We start from the raw sequence: 23,907 nt of genomic DNA, 5'->3' as shown, positions 1-23,907 counted from the left end.
CTGCAACACCTGCAGCTGGCATTGGTCAACAGAAAAGGCCCAATTCTTCTTCATGACAACACCTGACGGCACGTCACACAACCAACGCTTCCAAAGTTGAATGAATTGAGCTACGAAGTCTTGCCTCATCCATCACATTCACCTGATCTCTTGCCAACCAACTACCACTTACTTCTTCAAGCATCTTGACAAATTTTTGCAGGGAAAATGCTTCCACAACCAGCAGGATGCAGAAAATGCTTTCCAAGAGTTCGTCAAATCCCAAAGCATGGATTTTACACTACGGAAATAAACAAACTTGGCAAAAATGTGTTGATTGTAATGGTTCCTATTTTGATTAATAAAGATGTATTTGAGCCTAGTTATAATTATTTAAAATTCACAATCCAAAACTGCAATTACTTTTGCACCAACCTAATACCTATCCTGGCAAAGCTCACTTTCCCTGCCTGGACTACAGTGACAATCCCAGCCCGCTCTGCAGCTGTAAGGCCCAGTCCAGGGAGGTGCCCAGTGCTGGTGCAAACAGCCACACTCCTCCCTCCAGCAGGGCAGGAAGACCGTAAGAAAAGCCTGTCCTGATCTAGCAAGTTGAAAACCCTTGGGAGAGCTGGTCAAATATAGCACTAATGACATGTAAACAGGACATTCTAATTTTGCCTCCTCCACCTCCGGGAAACAGTAACACTACATGCTAGATATGTAGGCTCAATTCCTTCCTATGGGTCCAACCCTGGGGAGTGGGAGGGGTGAGCAAAAAAAAGTAAAAATCAGAAAATCAACATGCTGCCAACTTCCACAGCAAAATGAGGCTTCTACAGAACTGGGTTGTCCCATGCGTTCAGCTGCTCTCTGCTGCAGACCTAAGGCAGAGAAATGGTGGCTGTTTCAGGCTTTTGTAAGAATTGTTGCAGGCAAGAATCTGACTACGGGATAACTCTTAGCTTTGCATCACCACAAAAGGACCTGAGCTGCATTTCTTCCTTCAATGACTTGCTCCCCAAGGCAGCTGTGTCCAGCCAGCACTGCTCAGACCAGCTGGAGTGGGTAGATCCCCCTTTAATCAGTAGCGACCCTTCCACTGAGGCGGGCAGCAGCACTGCAGCAGATGAGGCCATGTTCCAACAACTGAGTAAATCCAGCTTTACAGCCCTTAGTACCGTATAAAAAGATGCCCCATAGTGTAAAGTACTGATGGTTAACTCCGTATTGGCAGGACTTCTGCTAGGTTGGTATCATCTGTCTGCACTGCTTTGACATTTTGCTGGATCAGGTGTTGTCAGTTCTGGATCAGGTAACACTGCTCTGCAGCAGCTGGCGGGAACTCCAGGGTAATGTGGTATGTCTGGTGAATATGACAGAAATGTGAACATGCACTTGATCCACATCCAATTAGTATCCATGAATGATCCAGAAGTCCACAAATATCACACTTGGGACCATTCCTCTTCTCTGCTTCGTCCCTGACTGTCTCACTCATCTTGACACAAAATGGGAGCAAAGTAGGTATAAAATGTCAGAAAACTAGAAAAAGAGTAGAGCTAGTTTTTTCAGATGAAAACAGCGTGCAACAGGCAAGGTCATAGCACTCAACTAAGAAGTATGCGCTGACTCTGCTTACGCTCTCAGTTATGCACTGATTGCCAGCTAGTGATAAACCATCATCCAGAGCTAGCAGACTGCATGCCTAGAAACGCACTTGGGTTTTTGCTACCCACTTTTCACATTCTTACGGATGGACCAGGGGTAGAAGTACCTGGCTCCTCTGAAGAGGAAAAAAACCAGAAGATGCTGATCAGGGAGTTATCTCGGAAAGGACCTGGCAATAAAGGCAAACCTCAACCATAATGGAGGTTTGGCATCAACTGCTCTCTTCACAACCTGCCCACTGCACCTGCAGCCAAACCCTTGGCCCATAACCTCTACAGAGAAACCTGCAATCACTTAACTGAAGTGCTAAGCCACTCCTATTAAAGAACATGTGTCCTGCAATAGCACTTGGCACTGAGATGCAAACAGTGAAATACACTTTGGCGTCAATTGCTAATGTCGAACGCTATTTGCTTGAGGGGAGAAAGGATTTATCCTTCAAAACAATCACTGTGAGTGATAGTGCTGGCAACAAGTCTTCTCTTCACAGAAGAGACGCCAGCAGCTGCCAACCGGCCCTCAGTGCTGCAGGACAAAACCACACATCACGGCAGACCTGCTCCCAGAACTATCACTAGGTGCCTTCTTCGCATTCACCCTGCTCACCATCTCCAAGCCAAGATGGCAAGGCTTTCTCTTTTTAAGCCAAATTTGGGAACATGGACTATTACCTGTAGAGCTGGATGCCAGACTCAAGTGGAAGTGATGAACAAGAGGCAAGATGCTCTTCTGTTCCTGAGTTCCCACTACCCCCTCGAGCATCCCATCACCTGAACATCACTCACTGAGTGTGTAACTCAGTTCCACCACACACAGTCATCAGACAGCAAAAATCATGGCTGAATTTTTAGCAACACTTAGAAAAACGCATCTAAAGTACAGTTGTGAAGCAAACACCTCCAGGACAATTATTCATTAAAAATCTTTCTGCAGGCAACAAAAAGAAAAGAACTGCAAAACCAAAGAGTGAGCAGATAGAAGAGACTGAAAGGTTAGGAAGGTAATTTTACATTTTGCTAGTACAGTAAACACCTCCAAATAAATGTGACCTTATGCAATTTAACAGCCAAACCTCCCTTCTCCATTTCGAAAGGTTACACAAAGGGATGAAATGTTAGTTAATTTACATCTTAGAAGACCAGCTGAAAAATAACAGAAATGTGTAATCTTCTCATAATTATAAAGTCAACACTTAACTGATATGAGAAGCCTCTATTCATAGCAGCTAAAAGGAGCATTCATTCCTCTTTACATCATCCCTTCAGTGTTATGTCTTGATGCAATTTTCAACAGCAGGTAAAAATCACTAAAAACTGGAAACTGTGAAGAATTTTCCTCTATCTGGTTTTAATTAAAATACTCAGCAAAACACAGAGGAGTGATCGAGAGGTAACCCTTTCCACCTCAACCATGCTGTCTGTTCATCCCTCATTACAGAGCCCAGTGGAAACCCCATGTACAGCAGTGGTAAATATTTTCCCTACTACTAAAAGCAGTGGTTCAGATTAGGATCATGACAAAAGCAATAAAAGATAATTCACATCTGATTATAACCTATGCAGTAGGTGTTTGTGGCCTTTTAAGTTTCAGAAGGTCTACCTGAGAAGTGGGCACCAGAGGCGCTGCTACTGAGAAGACCAGATGAGAGCTGAGCTGCCCCACAGGCTCAGATCACAGCAGCGGGACCTTGTGTCTGGGCACCGGGTGCCAGCGCCTCTGCAACCTAAGACCTACCCACACCAGAAGACGACATGACCCACTCCCAACCCTCCAGGCCCCGCGGTCCCATTTAGACACAGCTCTTGCAGACAAACTGGGGGGTGTGCAATGCCCGGACAGAGCACGTGGGCACCCAGCTCCCCAGCAGACACCCAGAGCACACGTTCAACCTCAGCATTCCCATGATCCAAGATGGCTGGGCCTGAGCACCAGCTCAAGATGCCGTTGGCTCTCTCTGCCACAAGGGCACACTGCTGACCAGCCTCCAACTTAGTCTCGTCCTGCTGGTCACAACTCTGAGTTCGGCAGCTCAACCAGTTTTCAGTCCATCTCACAGGCCACTTATCTAGTCTGCACTTCATCAGTTTGTCTCGAAGGATGTTATGGGCAACAGTATCAAAAGCCCTGCTAAACCTGAGATCAACATTATCCACTGCTCTGTCCTTATTCACCAAGCTTTTCATCACAGGCCAGCCCAGTAGCCTTGTTGCTCCTAGTCATCCTTTGCTCACACATCTGCCGAAGCACTTCTCAATCTTTATATCTCTCACCAGATTCAGCTCCAGGCAAGCCTTGGCTCTTCCTGATCCCAACCACACGTGCTCAGATAATGTTTTTCTATTCCTCCCAGGTCACCTGTCCCTGCTTCCACCTCTTACGCATCCCACATTTCCTTTTAATTTCTTCCTTAGGAGTTCCTTGCTCATCCATGCAGGCCTCCTGCATGTCAGGATGGACCATTCCCGAGCTTAGAGACAGTAATACTTGAAAAACCAACCAGCTCTCCTGGACCCCTTTTCTCTTCTTCTTAGCTACTTTATACATGCTTTAAGTCCGAAAGGTACAGAATTTATATATGCGATATCCTAAGTCAGGACAGTCTACAGGAATGCTCTCCCCTATTGTAAGTACTAGTAGAGACTGAACTTCAGTTTTCAAGTAAAGTTTTCCCTAAATTCACAACAAAGTGACATGCGTAAGTAAAGAGCTACCTGTGAGTATTTACACATCCAGTTCCTACTTAGAGACTCAACTCCCCAGTGGATTCTCTTTAAACTTCCAAATAAGAACAAATGCATTTCTGACTCTGACCTCTAATCAAAACATTCAGGATCAGCGGGTAAATCAGTCAGTTGGTATTATCCTTCTTGCGTGCTAAATCACTGCAGCACAACCCAATGAAACCATTCCCTTAACTGCAGCAAAGCCTTTTTGGAATCTCTCCTTTCACTGTATCCACTAAGAAATAAGTTTGTAAATATTGCCTTTGAAAACAAACAAAAACCACCAAAAAACAAACACCACACAACCCAAACTTCTCTTTTGAAAACTAGCTAAGAAAATTAGTGGTGGGTTTTGTTAGTTTGTTTTGGTTTGGGGTTTTTTTTTGTGGGGGTAGTGTTTATTTTTGCCTTTTTTTTTTTAATTACTAGAGTCTTTGTTTCCAGATGAATCCAGCCTCTTCTGTAATTATATCCATGGAAATAAGGGTGGCTTTTACTAAATTGATGAAGAATCTCTACTGTGCTGCCTCTGTAAGGTTAACAGTGAAGTAGAGAGTTGGTACTGAATGGGTGCCTACACATCCCTTGCTTCTCCCACTGGTGCCTTTGAGAAACGAAAGATTTTATCATTTCTGGAGAGGAGCTATTTATTCATTTCAGAGAAGGAACCATTGTTTATCCTCAATTAAAACAGATTCTGTTTCAAACCAGTACCAGTCACAAAACGTCTTCTCTGGTTGTCTTCAACCATAGCCAGAAAGAGAGAGATGTCTCTTCAACCAAAGCAAGAAAAACTAAATGATCAGTACAAATGGTTGTTCCCTGTTGGTTTTGATTTGATGGGAGCCACAGCTTCTATCTTGCAGTGGTGCCAATGACTCAGGCTGACAGGAATGGCTCTGGCAGGGAAAACACAGTATGAGCATGTATCCTTTTCCTTACGTTTCCTTGAACCAATGGACATGCTGTAAAGATCTGTGATATCACGTAAGAGTTAGCCAAGCAACTTTCATCTTACCTAGAAAAAAAGCTGCACTCCTCTACAGTACTGGGTTTAAATCCTGGCAGGTATCTCAGTCCTTCACCTGATGAAGCAGGTAACATTCAAGCATCTGTTGACAGCAGAAGGACCTTCAGCTCAGACCTGAAATACTGGGTGTCCCCCAGCCTCTTCTTCCCCTGTACAAGGGCCCAGTGCACTACTTGCTACTATTTCTCAAAGACCTGATCCTGGAGCAATTTGACAGAAGAGCGCTTGAAACATTTAATTTCTATTTAGGATCAAGCATGTGGACTGTTCTCTGTTCAGATCTACACTCCAGCCTGCACAGAACAGAATAACCTCACCTTTTTCCCACCCCAGGCTTAAAAGTTAGTGTCCTGGCCTTGAGCTGCAGGACAAAAACAAATATGCAGTTATTTGTTAGGAAATGGCCACACTTGACCTTGGAGTCAGTCTTACTCTAAATTTAGATCCCAAGACAACACTGACTCTGTTCTCTTAAGTCAGCTCCTCGGTGAAAAACTGCAGGCTGCACAGTCCAAAAAACTCAAACAAAAATTTGTTCACAGGCTTATTCATACTTTTTCTGGCTAGTAACTAGGTTTTTTTTCCAAACAGTAGCATTACAGGAGCAAATGATATGTGCAGAACTGAGCCCGCACCACCAGCATACCCAGGCCCCCACTGCTGATCTGTCTTTACAACAGGAATGTCTACTGTTTAGGGAGATGTTTTTACAAACCATTGCCACCTGGGTGTGTAGTTCTTGTCCTTTGAGGAAGGAAGACTCCCATCAATCTCAGTGTAGTTTAGTTGTAGCCCTAATTCAATTTAAAACACATATAAGGAAAATAAAACTTACAACCTAACATTCCCCCACAGTGCCCCTATAATTTGTTCCTGTGCTGAAAATGAAAAAGCTCAAAATAAAGCCAAAGTGGTTTTACAGCCACTTCCAGCTCAGTCCTGGTGCTGGCAGTTCTTGACCAACAAACAATGCCTTGATATGGCAAAGCCTAGAAAATGGGGGCGGGGGGGAGACATGGGCAAATGCACAGGCATAAGCTTCATAATAAAGGTGAAATAACATTTCTCAAAAATTCAAGCAAATATTGCCACAGTTGCCAGAGCTCTCAGCAGCCCCCCCCCTCCTTTTTGGAATCAAAGTTCTCTTTCACATTTTCCACGTTGGTTAGGAATGTTAATTTAAAGCTCCCCAAACGCACCTGCTGGTGAGCTGCTCAGTCACAGCGGGCACTCCCAGAGTGACCCACCCTCTGAAGAGCCGTTCCCCACCGCTGCATGCCTCTTCCTCCCTCCTTTTAAATATCACACCAAAATTTGTAGCAACCCTGAGGGACCAGAGCAGCTACCTCCTTGCAGAAGCCAAGGTCTTTGCACAAGCCTGTACAGGCCTCGTATTTGTGGATTGAGAGGGGACAGCAGTTAAGACAGGAACAATCTCCACCCAAAAGATCAGAAGAGAAGAACTTTGACTATTGGGAAGTGCTGCTGCACATTATCCTCATCCAACCACACGGGCTGGAAGAGTTGGAGGAAGCAACATTTGGATATAAAAGGGAAAAATTCTTACATCACTTGTTACCCTGATATCTGTGGCTTCAGGGCCAGCTAACGTTTGTGCGTTCCACGGGGTGGGATTCAGCTCCACGCTGAATGCCCCCCCATCACAACACACAGCACAGCTGGTGCACAGGGCAGGCAGGTCCGCGAGTCCCCCGCTCTGCTCCAACCCAGGCACAGCTGCCTTCAGCAGCCCCTCGGCTGGTCGTCCCACCTGCAGAGCGGGGTCAGAAATTCCCCACGCAGGCACACTGTGTGGACCAACCTATTCGGGGAAAAAAAAAAAAGCTCTAAGCCAATACTCATTATTCATGGGGTACTTTGTCAGAAAAAAGAAAGTGCCTCGCCCAGACCCTCAATGCACCCTTTTCTCTGACCTTGCAATAATTACACCCAGTAACTTCAAAGGAAGTTCTACCCACAAAGGGGTCCAAGATTTGGGCTTAATCTTGGGAGCTAGGGTGTTTGTGTTTGATTTTGTTCGTTTTGGTTGTGTGTGTGTGTGGTTTGTTTTGGTTTGATTTGTTTCCCTTTCATGAGCTGCAGAAATAAAAATTAGATGGACACAAGCAAGACGGGGAGCCCAGCCAGAGCCAGGTCAGCGCTGTGGCCAGCCGGGTCCGGGCTGCTCCTGCTGGCCCCCCAGGGGCGCCAGGCAAAGCCCTGCGAGGTGGGGAGCCGAGGCGCAGGGAAGGGCAGAGCTTCACACACTTGGCACACCAGGAAGCTGATTTGCAAGTCTGCACTTGGAGCATCTTCAAAGTATTTTCTTTGTGAATAAATGCAAATCAGCCTCTGGGGATCACCTCTTTCTGGGCTTGTTCTTCACTGGCCTGAATTCCTCCCAGGTGTGGAACATGGGCTGAGAGCCTCTTCCCAGAAGAGTAACATCAGTTTGTTCCTACACAGCATGCAAGGCTGCTTCAGCCTAACCCAAGCTACTCCTTCTCTTTTCCCCTTTTCCTAATAGGTCAGGGGGATTTTCTGTGGTGGTTTTGGTTGGTTGGGTTTTGTTTGGTTGGTTGGGTTTTTTTTCTACACAAGCATGGTGTGGCACTCCTGAGTCCTTCCAGCCCATGGCACAAGGGCTCTCTGAAGCTCTATGGCAAGGTGGGATTTGGTGACTGAATTGCCACACCTCCATTCTGCCAGAAACTACAGCAAAGGGCAAACCTTGCCTTGCATCTGCCCTGTGCTGCGTTCAAAGCTCCAAGCCTAAACCTGCTGTGGATTTGATTTTTTCCCCTCTCTCTGAACTGGGCAGTGGCCTGGCTTTGCACATGTTGCTTGCGCGGCTGCCAGGAAGCCCTGCATCACTCTCCAAGACTGGGCAACACCTCCTGACGCAGCCGCTCTCGCCAACCTTGCATGGGAATGCCTCCCTCAAAAACAACACACACAGGTAAGACTGGGAGATTCTCCTTCCAGGTCAAGCAAAACAGCAAGCTTTTTCTTAATTGTTTGTAAACCAGCATCTGAGACAATGGCTGATGGCTGCCGAAATTTCGGGGAAAAAAAAACATTAATAGGTGCTGTGTATTAATACCTATTTTGCTGCAAAAAAGGCCAAAGGAAGGAAGTGGCAACAGTACCCAAAGCCGCCAGCATTTCATTCACAGCACACACAGCATCAGGGTGCTCGCTATAACCACCTGCAGATCAGAGGCAACAGGTGTCACACACATCACCCATGCCCAGACCTGTTCCTCTGCTCGGTACAGCAGCTCCAGGTTTAAGCCTTCATACCTGTGACTTCTGTTCTGGGTAGGAGGTGACAAGGAGAGGAAAAGCAGAGGATGCAGAACTCCACTTCTGGACACAACCTCTACCCTAACCTGCCGAAATCACATGCACGGAAAAGTCAGGTTCCATCTCTGGATCCAGTCTCATCACACAGACACTTCAGGGCCCTGAGATGGTGGGATCTCAGCTTCTGCAACAGGGACCCTTCCCAGAATTCACACTCATCTTCCACAAACCCATCTCCTGCAAGCAAGCTGAGCAACCTGGGAACTCAGTGCCCATAGCTGGCTTTGTACAAGCTGAAAGAGGTCAGTAAGACTTCACAGAACATTACAGCCCTCTTTCACATCATTAACTCCACCTGCTCTTTGCTATTCACATCACAATTTGAAAGAAATTAGTGTCTGTCAAGATACCAAGTTCCCAGACAAACCATACATTGCTTTTACAGCCAAAGCACAAAGCAGCCATATAACTGACAGCTCCATGGTGAACATGTCCAGGGAGGTGCCGAGAGAGCTGGGCAGCTCAGGCAGAGAAACACAACAAGGGTAAAACATAGATGTGGAATTTACTCACGCCCAGATCTCTGTGGTGTAATAAAAACAACTAGAGATGACTCCAAGCCATCAGCAACAAGTCAAACATGCCCCCATGACCTAACCAGAACTGTCATGAATGAGGGAGGTCTGGATTTATCAGATAAGTGTTCCATTTTCTAAACAAAACTTTAATTAGTTAATACCTTATATGGATTTTATTCTGAGGTGTCTTGAGGTTCTTTTCTCCTGAGTTAAGCCACTAAGGTCTGCACCTGAGCCACAGGGGTTCTCCAGCAGAGCAAGTGCATCGCTTGCCATGAGCCACTGCTGCCTCACAGGGCTGCACCAGAAAGGCTCGGCCTCGCTCTGCCCAGGAACACATACAACAAGCCAACACACTTTCTAAGAAGACCAGCTACTGACCTACACTTCAGAAAATTACATGCTTATTTCTCAAACCAGCTCAAAACCTGGACTCTAATACACTTGATTGTTGTGCAGCTCTGTTTTCTATTGAGTGTTTAGATTTGGGAAACATGGGTTTAATTAAAAATGGGCAACCCACCAACTGCAGAGAATTTTCATATAACTGCTTGGCAAAAAAAGAGCTGCAACAGTTATTAGCCATCCATCAAAACTTCTGCCTTGTCCCCTGACAAATTACCTGTTTCCCCCACCTATGCCTGAGAATCCGGATGCTCAAGGTTAACAGTATGGAAACTGCCACAACACAGAAAGAAACATCAAGAGATCCAACATTTTACCAATTACAGCTCTTTCCACCACCTGGTATAAACAGCTGCTCTGTCTCAGCTGATGTTGGGCTCCAATATCTTTTGCTTCTACTTTTTTTTTAAAAAAAATTCAACACTCTCTACGAACTAAGCTAGTTATGGAGAGGTAGAAACAAGAGTGACAGGTGAGACAGTCCACAGAGACCACAGGTCCAATTCTGCTGTGTTTCATGTCAATGACAAGAAAAGGCAGGGCAGACAGCAGCACATGGCTGGGTTAGCACACTTCTTTGAAGAAAGGAAACCATGAATAACTGGCAAAGTCTATTCACTATCCCCTTGCTCAGAACCATTCCCCCCAATTATTCTTTTCCAATCATCCAACATCAGCCCAAACAAATGGATTTAGTAGTAATTTCATACAAGGAACAAAGAACACAAAACCAAAATCCTACTCTAAGACTCCTGAAGGCAATGTCGTATCTGCAGGGCCAGGAAAACAGATTGAAGCCACAGCAGCAGAGAACTCAGCTATGGCAATTCTGTCAGGTCAGCACTTGATTTATTACAGTAAAAAAAAAAAAAAAAAAATCATGTTTCTCCCCATCTTGTTAGAAATCCCTTTCTAACAAAGGTTTCAAATCAACTAGACCCTGCATGCCTGCTGCAGTTTTGCACATGCAAAGCCCACGACAAAAACGAACCTCAAATTACTAGCACTTAAATTTGGGACATACACAAACAGTTGCATGTCCTTGTGTTTCAAGTTCAACACCACACTGACCCAGCCAAGGACTTGCGTTCAGGACTGGCCTTACCCTGCAGAGGCTGGGACTGCCAGCACAGAGGTGGCATTGAAGGAGATGAACAAAGTGCAGCAGAACCACCCAACTTCCAGCCCAGGAGCTGTACTCATGGGATCCCAGTTCCCTGCAGTGCGTACACAGAAAGGTTTATGCCACAATCAGCAGAACAAAAGGGTATTTCCCTGGGAGAGGCCACAGAGTCTCCATGGACCACAGGAAATAAGATCCAAGTGAGCTGGGGCATCTAAATATGCAAAGCTGTCAAACTGTATTTAGAAATGGCTTTTCATTTCTCTTTAACTTTGAAATTTTCTGATTTTTTTCAAGTGTCCACATTAAAAGGGAGAAAATCTCGTTTTCACTTTCCAGAAGTTCTGCGGTGTCGCAAGTGAAACAGTTCACCAATTAAATAAACGTTTGGATGGCCAGGAAAACATCAGAGAGTCCCCAACAGTTCTTCCACAATAGCCATCTACTTCTCACAAAAAATACGAATGTTCTGAACTGAAATGAGCCTTGTTCAGCCAAATTTTTAAAAAAGCAACAGTATTTAGCCAGAGACGGCCTTCCATAACCTATTAAATGCCTTTTCATTGTCCATTTGATCCATTCCCTGCTATTTCATAACAATATGTGGTACTCATATTCTTTACGTTTGCATACTGCCTAGCCTGCATTTAACCCAATATTCACAAATACATGCATTAACCCTCATAGCAAGCTAGACGCATCTCAGTGCTGCTGTCCGCAATTAAAGACTCAAGAATTAACCACCTCCCCCCAAATCTAGCCTTAAGTATTTATGTTGTTATTCCAACTCAATCACATCCCTCTTCAAAGTCATTTGACTCCTCATCCCTGGCACCTGGAGAAACTCAGTTCTCTGTTAGATACCTCAGCTCACAAAAACTCAGCATGAGCAAAACTCTAAGCACACATCCAGCATGCAGGCAGCGCGTGGCACCCATCAGCAGACCCCACACCGCCCAACCCCGACGGGCAGCACCAACCACATCAAGCCAACCCGTTCCTTCTTCCAAGTCACGCAGTAGCTGCTCCTGTTGCCCCCTTCTCTCAGCAGCAGGAAGGGTCAGGGCTCCCAGCCACACTGCATGACAGCTGAGCTGCACTTGTCGGCACACACGCGTCGGCGGCACACATGCACCGGCACAACGCCAGCACCACAGAGGCTTAAACCAAACTGCCTTCGAGTTTTTGTGCAAAACCTGCTGAGAGGAATTTTTCCAGGATCTCAAATTTGGAAATAGGTGTCACTAGCAATAAATCCTTACGCCAAGCTGAGCCCCCCTCTGTAAGCCCTTACATGTTCTATATGCACAGTAGTTCTCAGCTGAGCATTAAATGAGTGTTTGTGCTCCATGGTGCTGGGGTTTTTCCTTGATGAGTCATAGGCTTTTTCTTAAAAGTTTGCTGGAACGCATGAATGCGACATTAAAGATTCAGTAAAACTGCTCCAAAAAACAAGGAATGAAGTTTCAGACAATGTGAAATACTCCAGCTGGAAGAGATACACGACTTGCTTGCATGTTTTCTTGTGCTCCTCTGTCTCACAACACAGTAACAAACAAAACTATGCTGACAGGGAGAGTAAACAACACAGTGAGGTTAATAGAAAGAGATAACATATACCACACAAGAGAAATATCTGCTCCAGTGTAGAAAAAAAGGGAAAAAATCTACTTCTAGAGAGAGCATCCACATGGGCACAGTGGAGAGAGAAGGAAAAAAAACACCCCAGCCAAACACTCACATATATTAGTCGATCATCAGCACATCTGCTAATTTTGTTAAGAGCTGAAGACTGGTCCTGATCCCAAATAAGCCAACAAGAATCCTGCTTCCAGCCGCGGGAGCCCTCGCACCCCTGGAGCATCTCCAAGCAATGCCACATCACAGCCCCAAGTACCTCTGTCCTGTCAGGACTTGAACCTCTCAGGCAGTTAAACTCAGCCCTCCAAAATGAGTCTTTTTGAGCTTGTAATAAAACTTACAGACACCATGCACATTCCTGCATTTCTTCCTTTTTGCTGCTTCACAGTTTTGCTTTACATCACATATTCCCAGCCCTGCCATAGAGGAGACAGTCCAGGATGGGCATTAAAAAACAAACAAACCAGCCAACCCCAAACATCACATTATGTTCAAAGAGACATCTAGTTTCTCCAGTCACAGAATATGAAATTGTTCTGGACACAACTCGTGCAGACAGCAGAACCGCTCCAGTTTGTCAGGCTGCGAGACACAGCACGGCCTTTGAGACCCCATAGGAAGGGCTGCACCTCCTCTGCCCCAGCAGAGCGGAATCACAGAATCACAGACTGTTAGCGATTGGAAGGGACCTCGAAAGCTCATCCAGTCCAATCCCCCTGCCAGAGCAGGAACACCCAGATGAGGTTACACAGGAAGGCGTCCAGGCGGGTTTGAATGTCTGCAGAGAAGGAGACTCCACAACCTCCCTGGGCAGCCTGGGCCAGGCTCTGGCACCCTCACTGTGAAGAAGTTTCTTCTCAGATTTAAGTGGAACCTCTTGTGTTCCAGCTTGAACCCATTACCCCTTGCCCTGTCATTGGTTGTCACTGTGAAGAGCCTGGCTCCATCCTCGTGACACTCACCCTTTACATATTTATAAACATCAATGAGGTCAGCCCTCAGCCTCCTCCAAGCTAAAGGGACCCAGCTCCCTCAGCCTTTCCTCACACAGGAGATGCTCCACTCCATCATCTTCATGGCCCTGCGCTGGACTCTCTCCAGCAGTTCCCTGTCCTTCTGGAGCTGAGAGGCCCAGAACTGGACACAATATTCCAGACGCGGTCTCACCAGGGCAGAGCAGAGGGGAAGGAGAACCTCTCTTGACCCGCGGGATCCCGACACCTTCACCCCGAGAAGGACCGAGCCCAAGCACCCAGCTGGCAGGCAGCTGCTGCTGGATGGCACCGCAGGATTTCACTCCCCACCAGCACCCGAGCTGGGTCGTGGACAAACGCTCCAATGCTGTGGGGCTGCAGGTGCTGCCGAAGAGAACCCCAGGCTGTAACAACCAACGTGCTGTGAAGAGCTGTCCTGTGATGGCTTTTGGGACATGTCATGTAGGTAGGAGGCCAAGCCCAGAGCTTGGTAACTTTCTGCAAAACTTTTTCGTTCTAGTAAAACTGTTCGGCTTATCACTGCTGTTTTATTTTCTTTCCACTGGTGAACGACCCTTTCAAACATCTGAAAAATGTGGTGGATTTTTTTCTTGATTTTACAATCATTTTAGTATTTGGCAAATTCTCTTGTTTTGAGAAGGCTTTCTAAGCATCTAACATCCACATGGCTGTAACAGAGACATTTACATCTTCATTTATTAAGCATGGATATGAAGGATTTCAGCCTAGACCTGTATCTTTGTTGCTGCCACCAAGCCATCAGAAGGAGCACAATAAGTTGTATCATTTATACATTTTAAATGGTAAAAATGATAGAACTTCAGGAGTTTTTCCACAAAGAACCTTCGACTTCAATCACATTGTAACTACAGCTACTTTGACAGTTACCTGTTCCTTCACAACAGCCACATTTCTACTCTGCAAAATGCAGCAGCCACAGAATCCATTAAATTATTTACTTCCAATTCACAAACCATCATGTACAAATTTCCAGTGTGTGACTTAACAGCAAACTGGGAAGTTTGCACACATAAACCTTTGTGGAAGATCAAGCACAGAGGCTAGGTAAACAGCAGCCAATACAAGTTAAGTTCTGCTAGAGCACAACTTTTTACTTTGAACCTTGCTTAGGATGCCTCCCTGACCCCCCTAGGAGGGTGTACCAACTGTTGGTTTTTTGTGGGTTGTTTTGCGTGTGTGCTTGTGGTTTGGTTTTTTGGGGGGTGTGTGGCATGGGGGTGGGCACAGGGAGAAGGATGTATTTAAAAGCTGATGTTACTCCTGGGAATTCAAGAGCCTCTTTCTTGAGGAACGCAATACAGACCTGGCTTAGAGCTTGTGACAGAGTCCTAAAAACCAAGTAGATCTAATGAATTGCCCAGTGTTTCACACGGCAGCCACGATCACCAGCGGCACAGCACGCTCCAGACCAAACTGCAACACAGGGCTCCACTCAACCCTTGCAAACCAATACCATTTCCACAAGGATACAGACCCTTTGAAACAGGTAAAAAGAAACTTCCTCTCTGCGCACATTTTGCATGTAAATGATCCCTTTTACTTCAGACCCCTGGAGCTGGGTGGCTCATCCCTTCCCTCCCTCTTGGCACATTGCTGCATCATCCTGTGGCTCAAAAGCAACCGGGTACAACATTCACAGGGGTACGCACACAGGTATGTTTCCCAAACCATAGGGTGGCAGGAAAGGGTAAAAATTAAACCAGGAGTTACTATACCACAGCAGGGCGTATGTCTACGCCAACTCTATACGATACAACCAGACCTCTGCATTGGAAATCTCAACTATTGTAGCCCTAATAAAACGTGGCGGTTTTCGGAAGTCACCATCCCCCCTCTGCATGCAGTGCTTTTATAATAATTCAGAGAGAACACAAGAGTAAAAGCACAAACAACAAAAACAAGCAAAACACATTCTCCATCAAATAATATCCCTGTTCACAGTCAAGTTTCCTGCAACTGAAGGTAAGAAAGCAGTTGTCCTCATTTGTAACATGCTTCTGTGCAAGTTACAGTTGCCCAAATTTCAATTTAATGTTAATTGTACATGTTGCATGCATCTAGTACTTCAAAAAATATAAACACATTTTCTACATCTCTCTCCTCCTGTTATTACATGTGACATGGTTTATCACTCCCCAACTTCAGGGAGACTCGCAAGACGTACATGGCTAGCAGAGACTGCAAAAACCATCTAGGACCACTCCCACATCCTTCGTAGGACATTTCATATCACAGACAAAAAAACCCCACAAACTTTTAAAAGACTTTTTAAGCTTTGTTGACTTGCATTATCACACTTATTTTTTGCATTTTCTTTGTTGTCTTGAATTCTTTCTACATTCTCTCCCCTCACCTTCCTGCCTTTGGACAAGCCTCCAGCTCCAGGGTTTCCCTACCACTATTTACCATTATTTTCTCCGCTCATTCAGTCCCTCATTCACTCTCTTCCCCTCTCCTCTCTCTCACGCACCCAGGCACAGGCGGCAGCACCATTCACCGTCCCCTTTACGCAACAGCTGCCTGCGGTCTCAGTGCGGGATCAGTGAGAGCAGGGCAGGCTTGGGGCAGCTGCGAGCAACCAGATGCTGCGAACTAACGCGTACCCCAGCATCTCCCACTGCAGCTCTTCTCGTACCTTCCCCAGTGAACAAGCACCTCCCTCTGTCCTCACCCCATTTTTGAGGGCTTTCTTGCATTTCAGCTAAAAAAGCCTGACCACTCAAATCGGCTTCAGCAATGTATTTTCCAGCTGTAATTGGGAGATTAGCAAAACCAAACTCTGAAGTACATGGCCTGTTTGAATGCTTCAAGACACCACACCATGTAAGTTGATTTCTATTTAGACGTTTGCCTATTAAAGGCTCATGGAAAATTAATACTTTTTCACACAGGACAGCCGTGACTGAAAAAGCTGAAGGATCTCAGCTACGTAAAGCCAAGTGGATTATTAGGCCCAGATAAAGAGAAATACAAAAGTAATTCCCAGACGATGAATCTTTGCTTATTTCCAAAACCAACATGATATATTGACCGTTACCTCTATTTTGATGGAAATAGGAAAGACCTAATGTTTCACAATGAAAGCTTTAGGAAATCGTAAGACAGAAGACACCTCAACAAATATCTCAGGTGTTTTGGTCGCCAACTGCAAACTCACCTAAATTTAATTCAGATTTTCAAATTTCATCTTTAAGCAATGCAGCTTCAAGGGACTTAACACTATTATCTGTCTTAATTTTGACCTCATTTGTATTTACCCCCTTCTGTCACATCGACTTGCACACACAAACATGAGCATACAACTCCCAACTCACAAGCACATTGCAGGACCTAAAAGCCAATCCTGCAATGCCAGCAGGATTTCTCAATGCAAAGAAACAGATTTTCATGGATGACTATGTACATAAAGGGCAGAAAGGGCCCAGATGGGCCTAGGGATCTATTTCTTCCCTTCACCTACCTACCAGGTCAAAGGCTTTTCAACAGGATGTTATCAGCAGCATTTCTTGGTGGAGCCCCAAAAACTGTGAGCTGGTACTACTGTGTGGCTTTCTGGAAAGATCCAGGAGCTCTCAAAAGTTAAGCCTACTTGCTAGGGTAAGAATGTCATTCTGAGACACCAATCAACTCCTGTTTCGCTTGGTAAAGTTCTGACAGGGTACCAACAAAGGGGCTGTTTTCCTCAGGGTGGAGAGGGGTCAGACAAAGGTGTCTGTGGAAGACAAGAAAGGTGACAACTCACTGCGACAGGACTGGTCGTTTCTCACTGAGCAGTACTGCACGTGGTACGAACTTGCTGTATTCTGCATATCGGATGCGAGAGCTACAGGATTGAGGTGGCAGCAACGGGTGGGGAAGACATGTGACGTGCAGAGATGAGGAAAAGTATACTAACCTTCACACACGGCACTGCACAGGGGCATCAAAGGAAGCCTGCAAGGCTGCCAGCTTGCTTGTCTCTCTCTAGACTTTGCACAAGCTGGAACAACTCCTGCTCCCCTCACCTCCCTAGTCTCACGGAACCTTTTCCACATCCTCTCTAGTTCAAGAAGGTGAGACAATTAAGTCACTTCTTGCACCGGATCCCACCACCATGACCAAGATGAGCAGACAGCCCTTGTTGGGCAGCGGCTGACGCACAGCAGGGGCTGCCGGGAACGCGCGACTGCTGCCTGCGCCGCTCCGTCAACTCTCCTTCCACTTCTGACAACAAACCAGCAGAGCCACAGGACATACAGCGAGATCTTGTTCAAAAAGAACAGCGAATCAGCATGACTGTTCAACACGATGACATTTCCCTGCCCGGCAGATAACAAGCCATAGGTTTGCAGTCAGTCCCACAAGGACTGCTTTGACTTGGATGCGCATGCCAAAATACATTTTTCTTCTTAAACTTTTTCAACACTGAGACATCAGACTGGAGAATTCTGCAAAGTAAATAGAATTTAAGCCAGCACCTGGGCCGATGACTTTCCAACACCCACAAATGTCCTGTTAACACCTCAGGATGCACATTCAATTTAAAACACCCCTGAAACACAGCTTTGACAATTCACCTCATCACATGCAAATGCTCAGCTGAGAAGTTATGAGAGTTAGTTAAAGTACTTTTTTTTTTTTTTTTACTACCTCTCTTCTCAGCATCTACCACAAAACCAAGCACGTTTACTAAACTGTCAATACTTTGACAGAGGACAGACGGGGGTCTCAGAAGGTTGAGGATGAAGCAGTTTGGGCAGGGGTTGCACAGGAAGCAACTACAAGGGATGAAATCTCACAGCTTTACCCAATCCAGCTGCAGGCTGCCACCAAAGGAACAGTCTCAGCCTGCTGGAGCCCTCAGTCTGCAACCTCTCCCTTGGGTCAGCTCCAGCCAGCTCATCAACAGGAATGAACTGGAGCAGCTCAACAATCCAACCCAAAACAACCCTTCCTTTCCCCTTCCTTCTCTGCAGGCTTCGTTTTCTGTAAGATCAGTGAACACATGTGGCTGCAACGTGCTGGCGGGAGCACTTGGAAGTGGCAGGGTGCTACCTCAGCTGTGCAGCTGGGGGTAGGGCAGATGCAGAGCGCTCCTTTTGCGGCACTGTTGTCTTCAGTCAGACTAAACCAACTGCGGAAGGGCGTTTTCATTCTCTCTACAGATGCACTGAAGCCTGCCAGAAGAAAGGGGAGGAAGGAGAGGGTGAGGCAGCAAAGCTCCCCAGCACAGCGCTGCTCAGAACCGTTCATACCAGCCTGGGCAGAGATGGCTGTCAGGGCCCTGGACCTGCCAGGCTGCACACCGCTTGGCTCCCCCAGTGCCTCTCCAGTGCTCAACCCTGTACATGTCCTTTATCATCTGTATCTGCCCCAGGCTGCAGGCTCCTCCTGAAGCAGAGCAGTGAGCTGTGGGACAGCAGCCAGCAACCGCCAGCACCAGTGTGCTTAGGGGAACACTGAGACCAGCTGACCCACAAACGGAATGAAGGCAGGGTAGCGTTGTTCTGCCCCCAAACAGGACTGCTTGGCCACTTGATCTCAGTTTCAAAATAACACTGCTCATTCTTTTTTTTCTTTCAGGGAGGAGGGGGAGGTGAGGCAGCAAGGAGGGCACATAAGACAGTAAAATTAACAGTGTCCTGATATAAACATTTACTCATTGGACAATTGAGCTCATCTAATTAAGGAACATTAAGCCATCTTCTCTGTTCCCTCTACCTTGTTAGACTACTGGTTCAACACTTCTGTTCTCCACGAGCACCACAGAACACCCCACAACTGCCTTTGGAGCATGCTAGACACCTGCGCTAAGAGAGTGAACGTGTAAGCAAAGATTTCAGCTGTAGCATGTGCGAGCTGCTACGCAAATCAATACCTTTCTCCTTGCTTCCCTTTATTAATGTTGTTTAACACTCTAAGTCAAACTAAATAGCAAGCTTCTCCTCATTCTGTTCTCACTCCCCTTGTCTCTGACCTATCAGCCCGCAGTCATACCTGTCAACCCCTCATGCATTTTTGCTCCGCCAAAGCTCAGCATTCACCCTCATGGGTAATATGAACCAGAAGCGCAGGATCAAGCCCACTAGGATTTATCAAAACCCCAACAACTCACAGAAATCAACTTTCTCTTTTAAAGCACCCCAGTTTTCTGGGTTTCATCTGCTTCCAGGATGCAAGTCACAGCAGTGCTGCTTTGTGCTGCTACAACAAATACCTATAGAGCAGCTGGTACATACAGTCTCTAGGCATAAAGGTGCAAGTTGACTGCCGATCCTACACAGGATGCCTCCGCCAAGGTTTAGGTCATGCTGCAACATGTTGCTACAGAATATACCTGCAAGTAGTAACACTAGCAAGAGGTGAATTCTTATTTATAAGAAAAACACACAACAGATTCCCCAGGGCTTCTCCTGGAGTCCCTGACCGCATACCCAGCTTCCCTGGCCACTGGAAACCCCTCTGAGAGGCTCAGTACAGCTATAAATTGTTTCTTACTCTGAATACATATTATTTCTCAGTCTCTCACTGTATAACCACAGAAATTTTGAAGACAACATTTCCTGCAGTTAGTGTGTTAATGAACCCTCTCATCCAGCTTCTACACATACTCAGAAGTGAATCGTTACTGAAGTCACTCAGCCGGTGAGGGTGAGTACCACCATGCCAGGTGCCAGACGTCACAAAAGATGCAGCGGATGATCACCAGCTTATCAGCCCCACACGGGATGCAGGGAGGCAGGAAGCACTGCATTCAGCTTCCTTTGCCTGGCACCAGAGCTTGTAGAAACGATGCTGCTGCAGTTCACAGAAAGATTTTCCTGGTAGGACAGAGTACTGCTTGCTCAGCTACCTCTGCTGATCCAGCCAGGTCTGTCTCACTACAAGCATCTCTCAGACACTTGCAAGGAGCCCCGCAACTCCTCCCTTCTGTGCAGAGTACACTAATGCTGTGCCACGAGTCGTCTGGATCCTCGTATTTAAATTAGCAACCAAGGTAATGCATGCCTCCATCCTCAGCAACGCTCGTGTTGGTCAGAAATCACACACAGCCAAGGAGCCCCTCTCCCCCACGCTCAGGCAGCACACAAAGGCTCAGAGATAACTGTCCCCTCAAAGGCCACAGACAGGGCTGGCTCATCCTCAGCCCCTCATCTTCCCAGGCCTCTTCATCCTCTGCCAAGAGCTCCTACACTCCTGAGAGCCCTCATCCCCCGTTCAGACAGGGGACAAACTGCTCCCAAGGGCTGCCCAGGTCCGGCAGTCACCAGGCTCACCTGCAGCTCCCAGCACAGGAGAAACAGGGCAGCATTTGCACACTCAAGGGTCATCTTTCAAAGGCGTTTTGGCCTTTTCCACCCAGTACAAGAAAAGACAGACAAGGGAGCTTAATCCTAACTAGCAAGACTACAAAATGCATTTACTCATTTCAAGAAATTACTTTGTTCTATCAAGAAGAAACAAAAATTCAGGAGATGACCAACAGCCTGATTTTGCCTCAGCAAGGACAGAGGGTTCTCCTCCCCACCAAACTCCACTCTCGTCCCACGGACAACACCGATCCTCGCCAGCTGTGCATGCTGAGCCGACCCTGCGAGGCCTCGCAGGGCAGAAACAATGCCGGGCTCCAACAGGCACTCTGAACTAGCACAAAGATTTTCTTGAACAAGGCACTAAAAATTGCTTCACCAGTCACACTCGTCATCTATAAAAGTTACCGTAGCTGGCCTAGGAGCATGATTGCAAATGCCACAGCCTCAGGGATGCTGGAGGTTATATCAGCGAAGCTTCAACATCCCAAGATAAAAGGAGGCAAATGAGTCTCACTGTAAGCCCCAACAGCACGAAGAGCTTCTGTAACACCTCACACAAGCCTCCCATTCTCCCTTCTCCACACGTGGAAGGGGAAACACCCCACATCCTGACAAACCTGGTAAGGGAGAGATCAAACACCAGGAATGACCTATGGTGCACGCACTTCTGACAGCATTTGTGACAACATGGGACTTCAGCAGGTACCTGGTCCAGAGCAGCCCTGGGCATCACACGCACGCCTTCTCCAGAGCCAAACCCCCGCGGCTCCAGGCAGGCCCCGCACACTGCCACCCTTCAGCCGCTCACCCCCTCCAGCCCCGCGGCCGCCCGCACTCCACCCGGCGGCTCACTCACCGAAGTATTCCTTCTTCATGTGCATCTCCAGCTCCTTCTCCAGCTCCAGCGTCAGCGCCTCCAGCCGCCTCTCCGCCTGGCTGGGGCCGCTCTCCCGGCTCGGCGTCACCTGGTAGGGGAGCTTGAACTTGGGAGCCGAAGCGGAGCCTTTGGTCGGACTGTAGGGGTACGGGGGCGCCGCCTCGGAGGCTGCGGCCGGGTGCTGCTGGTCGTGCCGCGGCGGGGACTGGGCATGGATCTTGTGGTAGACGTCCCCCAGCTCGGGCACGGCGCCGTCGTCCTGCAGGCCGGGCCCCAGCAGGGAGGAGCGGGGCGAGGGCAGCTGCAGCTCGGGGTAGGCGCTCATGGAGCCGCGGGAGCTCCGCGAACTCTGGCTGGAGATGCTGGAGCGGGGGCTGACAACGGCGGCGCCGGCCGCGCCGCGGCCCTCGGGGCCGCAGAGGCTGGAGCGGGGGCTGGCCAGGGCGAGCCCGGCGCCGCCCGCCCCCTCGGGCTCGGCGCTGCCCGGCGGGCCGTACCTGGAGTCCGAGTAGCTGGAGCGGGGGCTGGTGGTGCAGGAGTACTGGCTGGCGGTGCTGGAGCGGGGGCTGGCGTGGCGCTGGTCGTAGCCCATGCTGATGCCGCTGGTGCGGTTGCTGCTGGGCTTGCTGCCGCCGCCGTCGTAGCTGGTGAGGCTGGCACGGGGGCTGGAGTGCTTGCTGGTGTCGCTGGCCGTGCTGGCGTAGCTGGAGCGGGGGCTGAGGGCGGCGCCGTCGTACTGCACCAGGCTGGCGCGGGGGCTGCCGTACTTCTCCTGGCCGGGCACCACCAGGCTGGAGCGGGGGCTGGAGAACTTCTCGTAGGGCAGCGCGGCCGCGCCGCCCAGGCTGGAGCGCGGGCTGGAGAACTTGCCGTGCTCGGCGACGGGGCCCGGCGAGGAGGCGGCCAGGCTGGCCCGCGGACTGGCGGCACCGTATTTGCCGTCCGGCGCTCGCCCCCCACCCTTGGCCACGTAGCCGCCCTCGTAGGCGCTGCCCGCGGCGTAGCGGTAGCCCTCGGCCGAGTACCGCTTGCCCTTGTCGGCGAAGCCGCTGTAGCAGGGCAGCGCCACCTCGGAGCGGGTGCACAGCCCCTCCTCGCAGCACGGCGGCCCCGCGGCCGGAGGCGGCTCGGCGGCGGCGCGGCCGTTGGCGGCGCGGAGCGGGGCGGCCGGCGCGGCGGGCGGGTAGGCTTTGCCGCAGGGGGCGGCGGCGGGGAAGGCTTCGGCGGGCGGCGGCGCGGCGGTACCGTTCATCTTCCGGCCCCGCTGCTCCGCCGTCATGTGGGCGGCGATGACCCGCTTAGTCTCCTCCAGGTCGGGGTGCAGCGGCAGGTCCCGTCGGCCGCCCCGGCTGTACGAACCCTCCAGGCAGGGCTCGTAGAGGGACAGATCCTCCATGAACTTGGTGGCCTTCAGTGCCATGTCCTCCTCGTACTTCTCCATGCTCGGCCGGAGCCCGGCGGCGCGGGCCGGGGGAGGGACGGCGAACCCTCTGCAAAAGCACAGCCCACAATAGGGAGAAAAAAAAAAAAAAAAAAAAGAGCCGGGAAAAAAAAAAAGGCCAAAAAAAAAGCCCCAAAAAACCACCTCAAAGGAAAGCCCCTTCCCGCGGTCCTGGCGGGGCAGCGGCGGGACGCAGCTGGTTCTCCGGCGGGCTCCTCAGCAGCGGCAGGCGAGCCGGCAGTCACCTCGGCGGCATCCCCGCGCCGCGGCGCTCAGCTCGGCGTGCCCGGGCCGCCCGGCGGAGCGCGGCGAGCACAGACGAGGAACCCCTGTGTCACTTTCCAGCCTTAAATAAGTTGCTCGGTCCAGTCAATGGCGCGCTGCGCGGAGGAATTTGCGCTCGGCGGCTCCCTGCCCCCGCCGCCCCCGGCCGGCCGCCCCGCGGCGGGGCCGCAGCCCGGCCCGCACCCCCGGGCGGGGGGCGAAGGCGGCGGCCGGCCCGGAGGGGCTCTGCGGTGCGGCGAGCGGAGCGCGGGGCGCGGCGAGGGAGGGAGGGACTCTTTTGTGTGGGGCAGGAATGCGAGGAAGGAGACTGGGCGCTGCGTCCCGCTGGAATGTAGTTAATGCCGGAGCCAAACAATGATTTTCACCGAGTCAGTCAGGGAGAGGGCGGCCGCGGCGCTGCTCGGCGGCGGGGCCGGCAGCTCCCTTCTGCACCGCCCGCTCTCCTCCCGGGCCGGCGCTCGCCCAGCCCTGCGCGGGGCGGGCGGTACCGCTCCTCGCCGCGGAGCGGGAGGCGGCCGGGCTGTCACCGCGCCCCGCGGG

The 23,907-nt window shown here is 49.2% G+C and overlaps 1 protein-coding gene across 1 annotated transcript in view; it reads right to left on the bottom strand.

The window, feature by feature from the left end:
• The window catches only part of WTIP (WT1 interacting protein), an 85,391-nt gene extending 62,018 nt beyond the window's left edge, over positions 1–23,373 (bottom strand). Inside the window, exon 1 of the mRNA XM_065641107.1 lies at positions 21,621–23,373. Within this exon, the coding sequence (XP_065497179.1) occupies positions 21,621–23,082 (1,462 nt within the window). The 5' untranslated portion in view covers positions 23,083–23,373. The remainder of the gene's footprint in view (positions 1–21,620) is intronic.
• Positions 23,374–23,907: the final 534 nt, after the last annotated feature.

The sequence above is a fragment of the Caloenas nicobarica genome, chromosome 9 (genome assembly GCF_036013445.1).
Source record: "Caloenas nicobarica isolate bCalNic1 chromosome 9, bCalNic1.hap1, whole genome shotgun sequence".
Taxonomy (NCBI): domain Eukaryota; kingdom Metazoa; phylum Chordata; class Aves; order Columbiformes; family Columbidae; genus Caloenas; species Caloenas nicobarica.
This window is presented reverse-complemented; position numbering and strand designations above follow the sequence as displayed.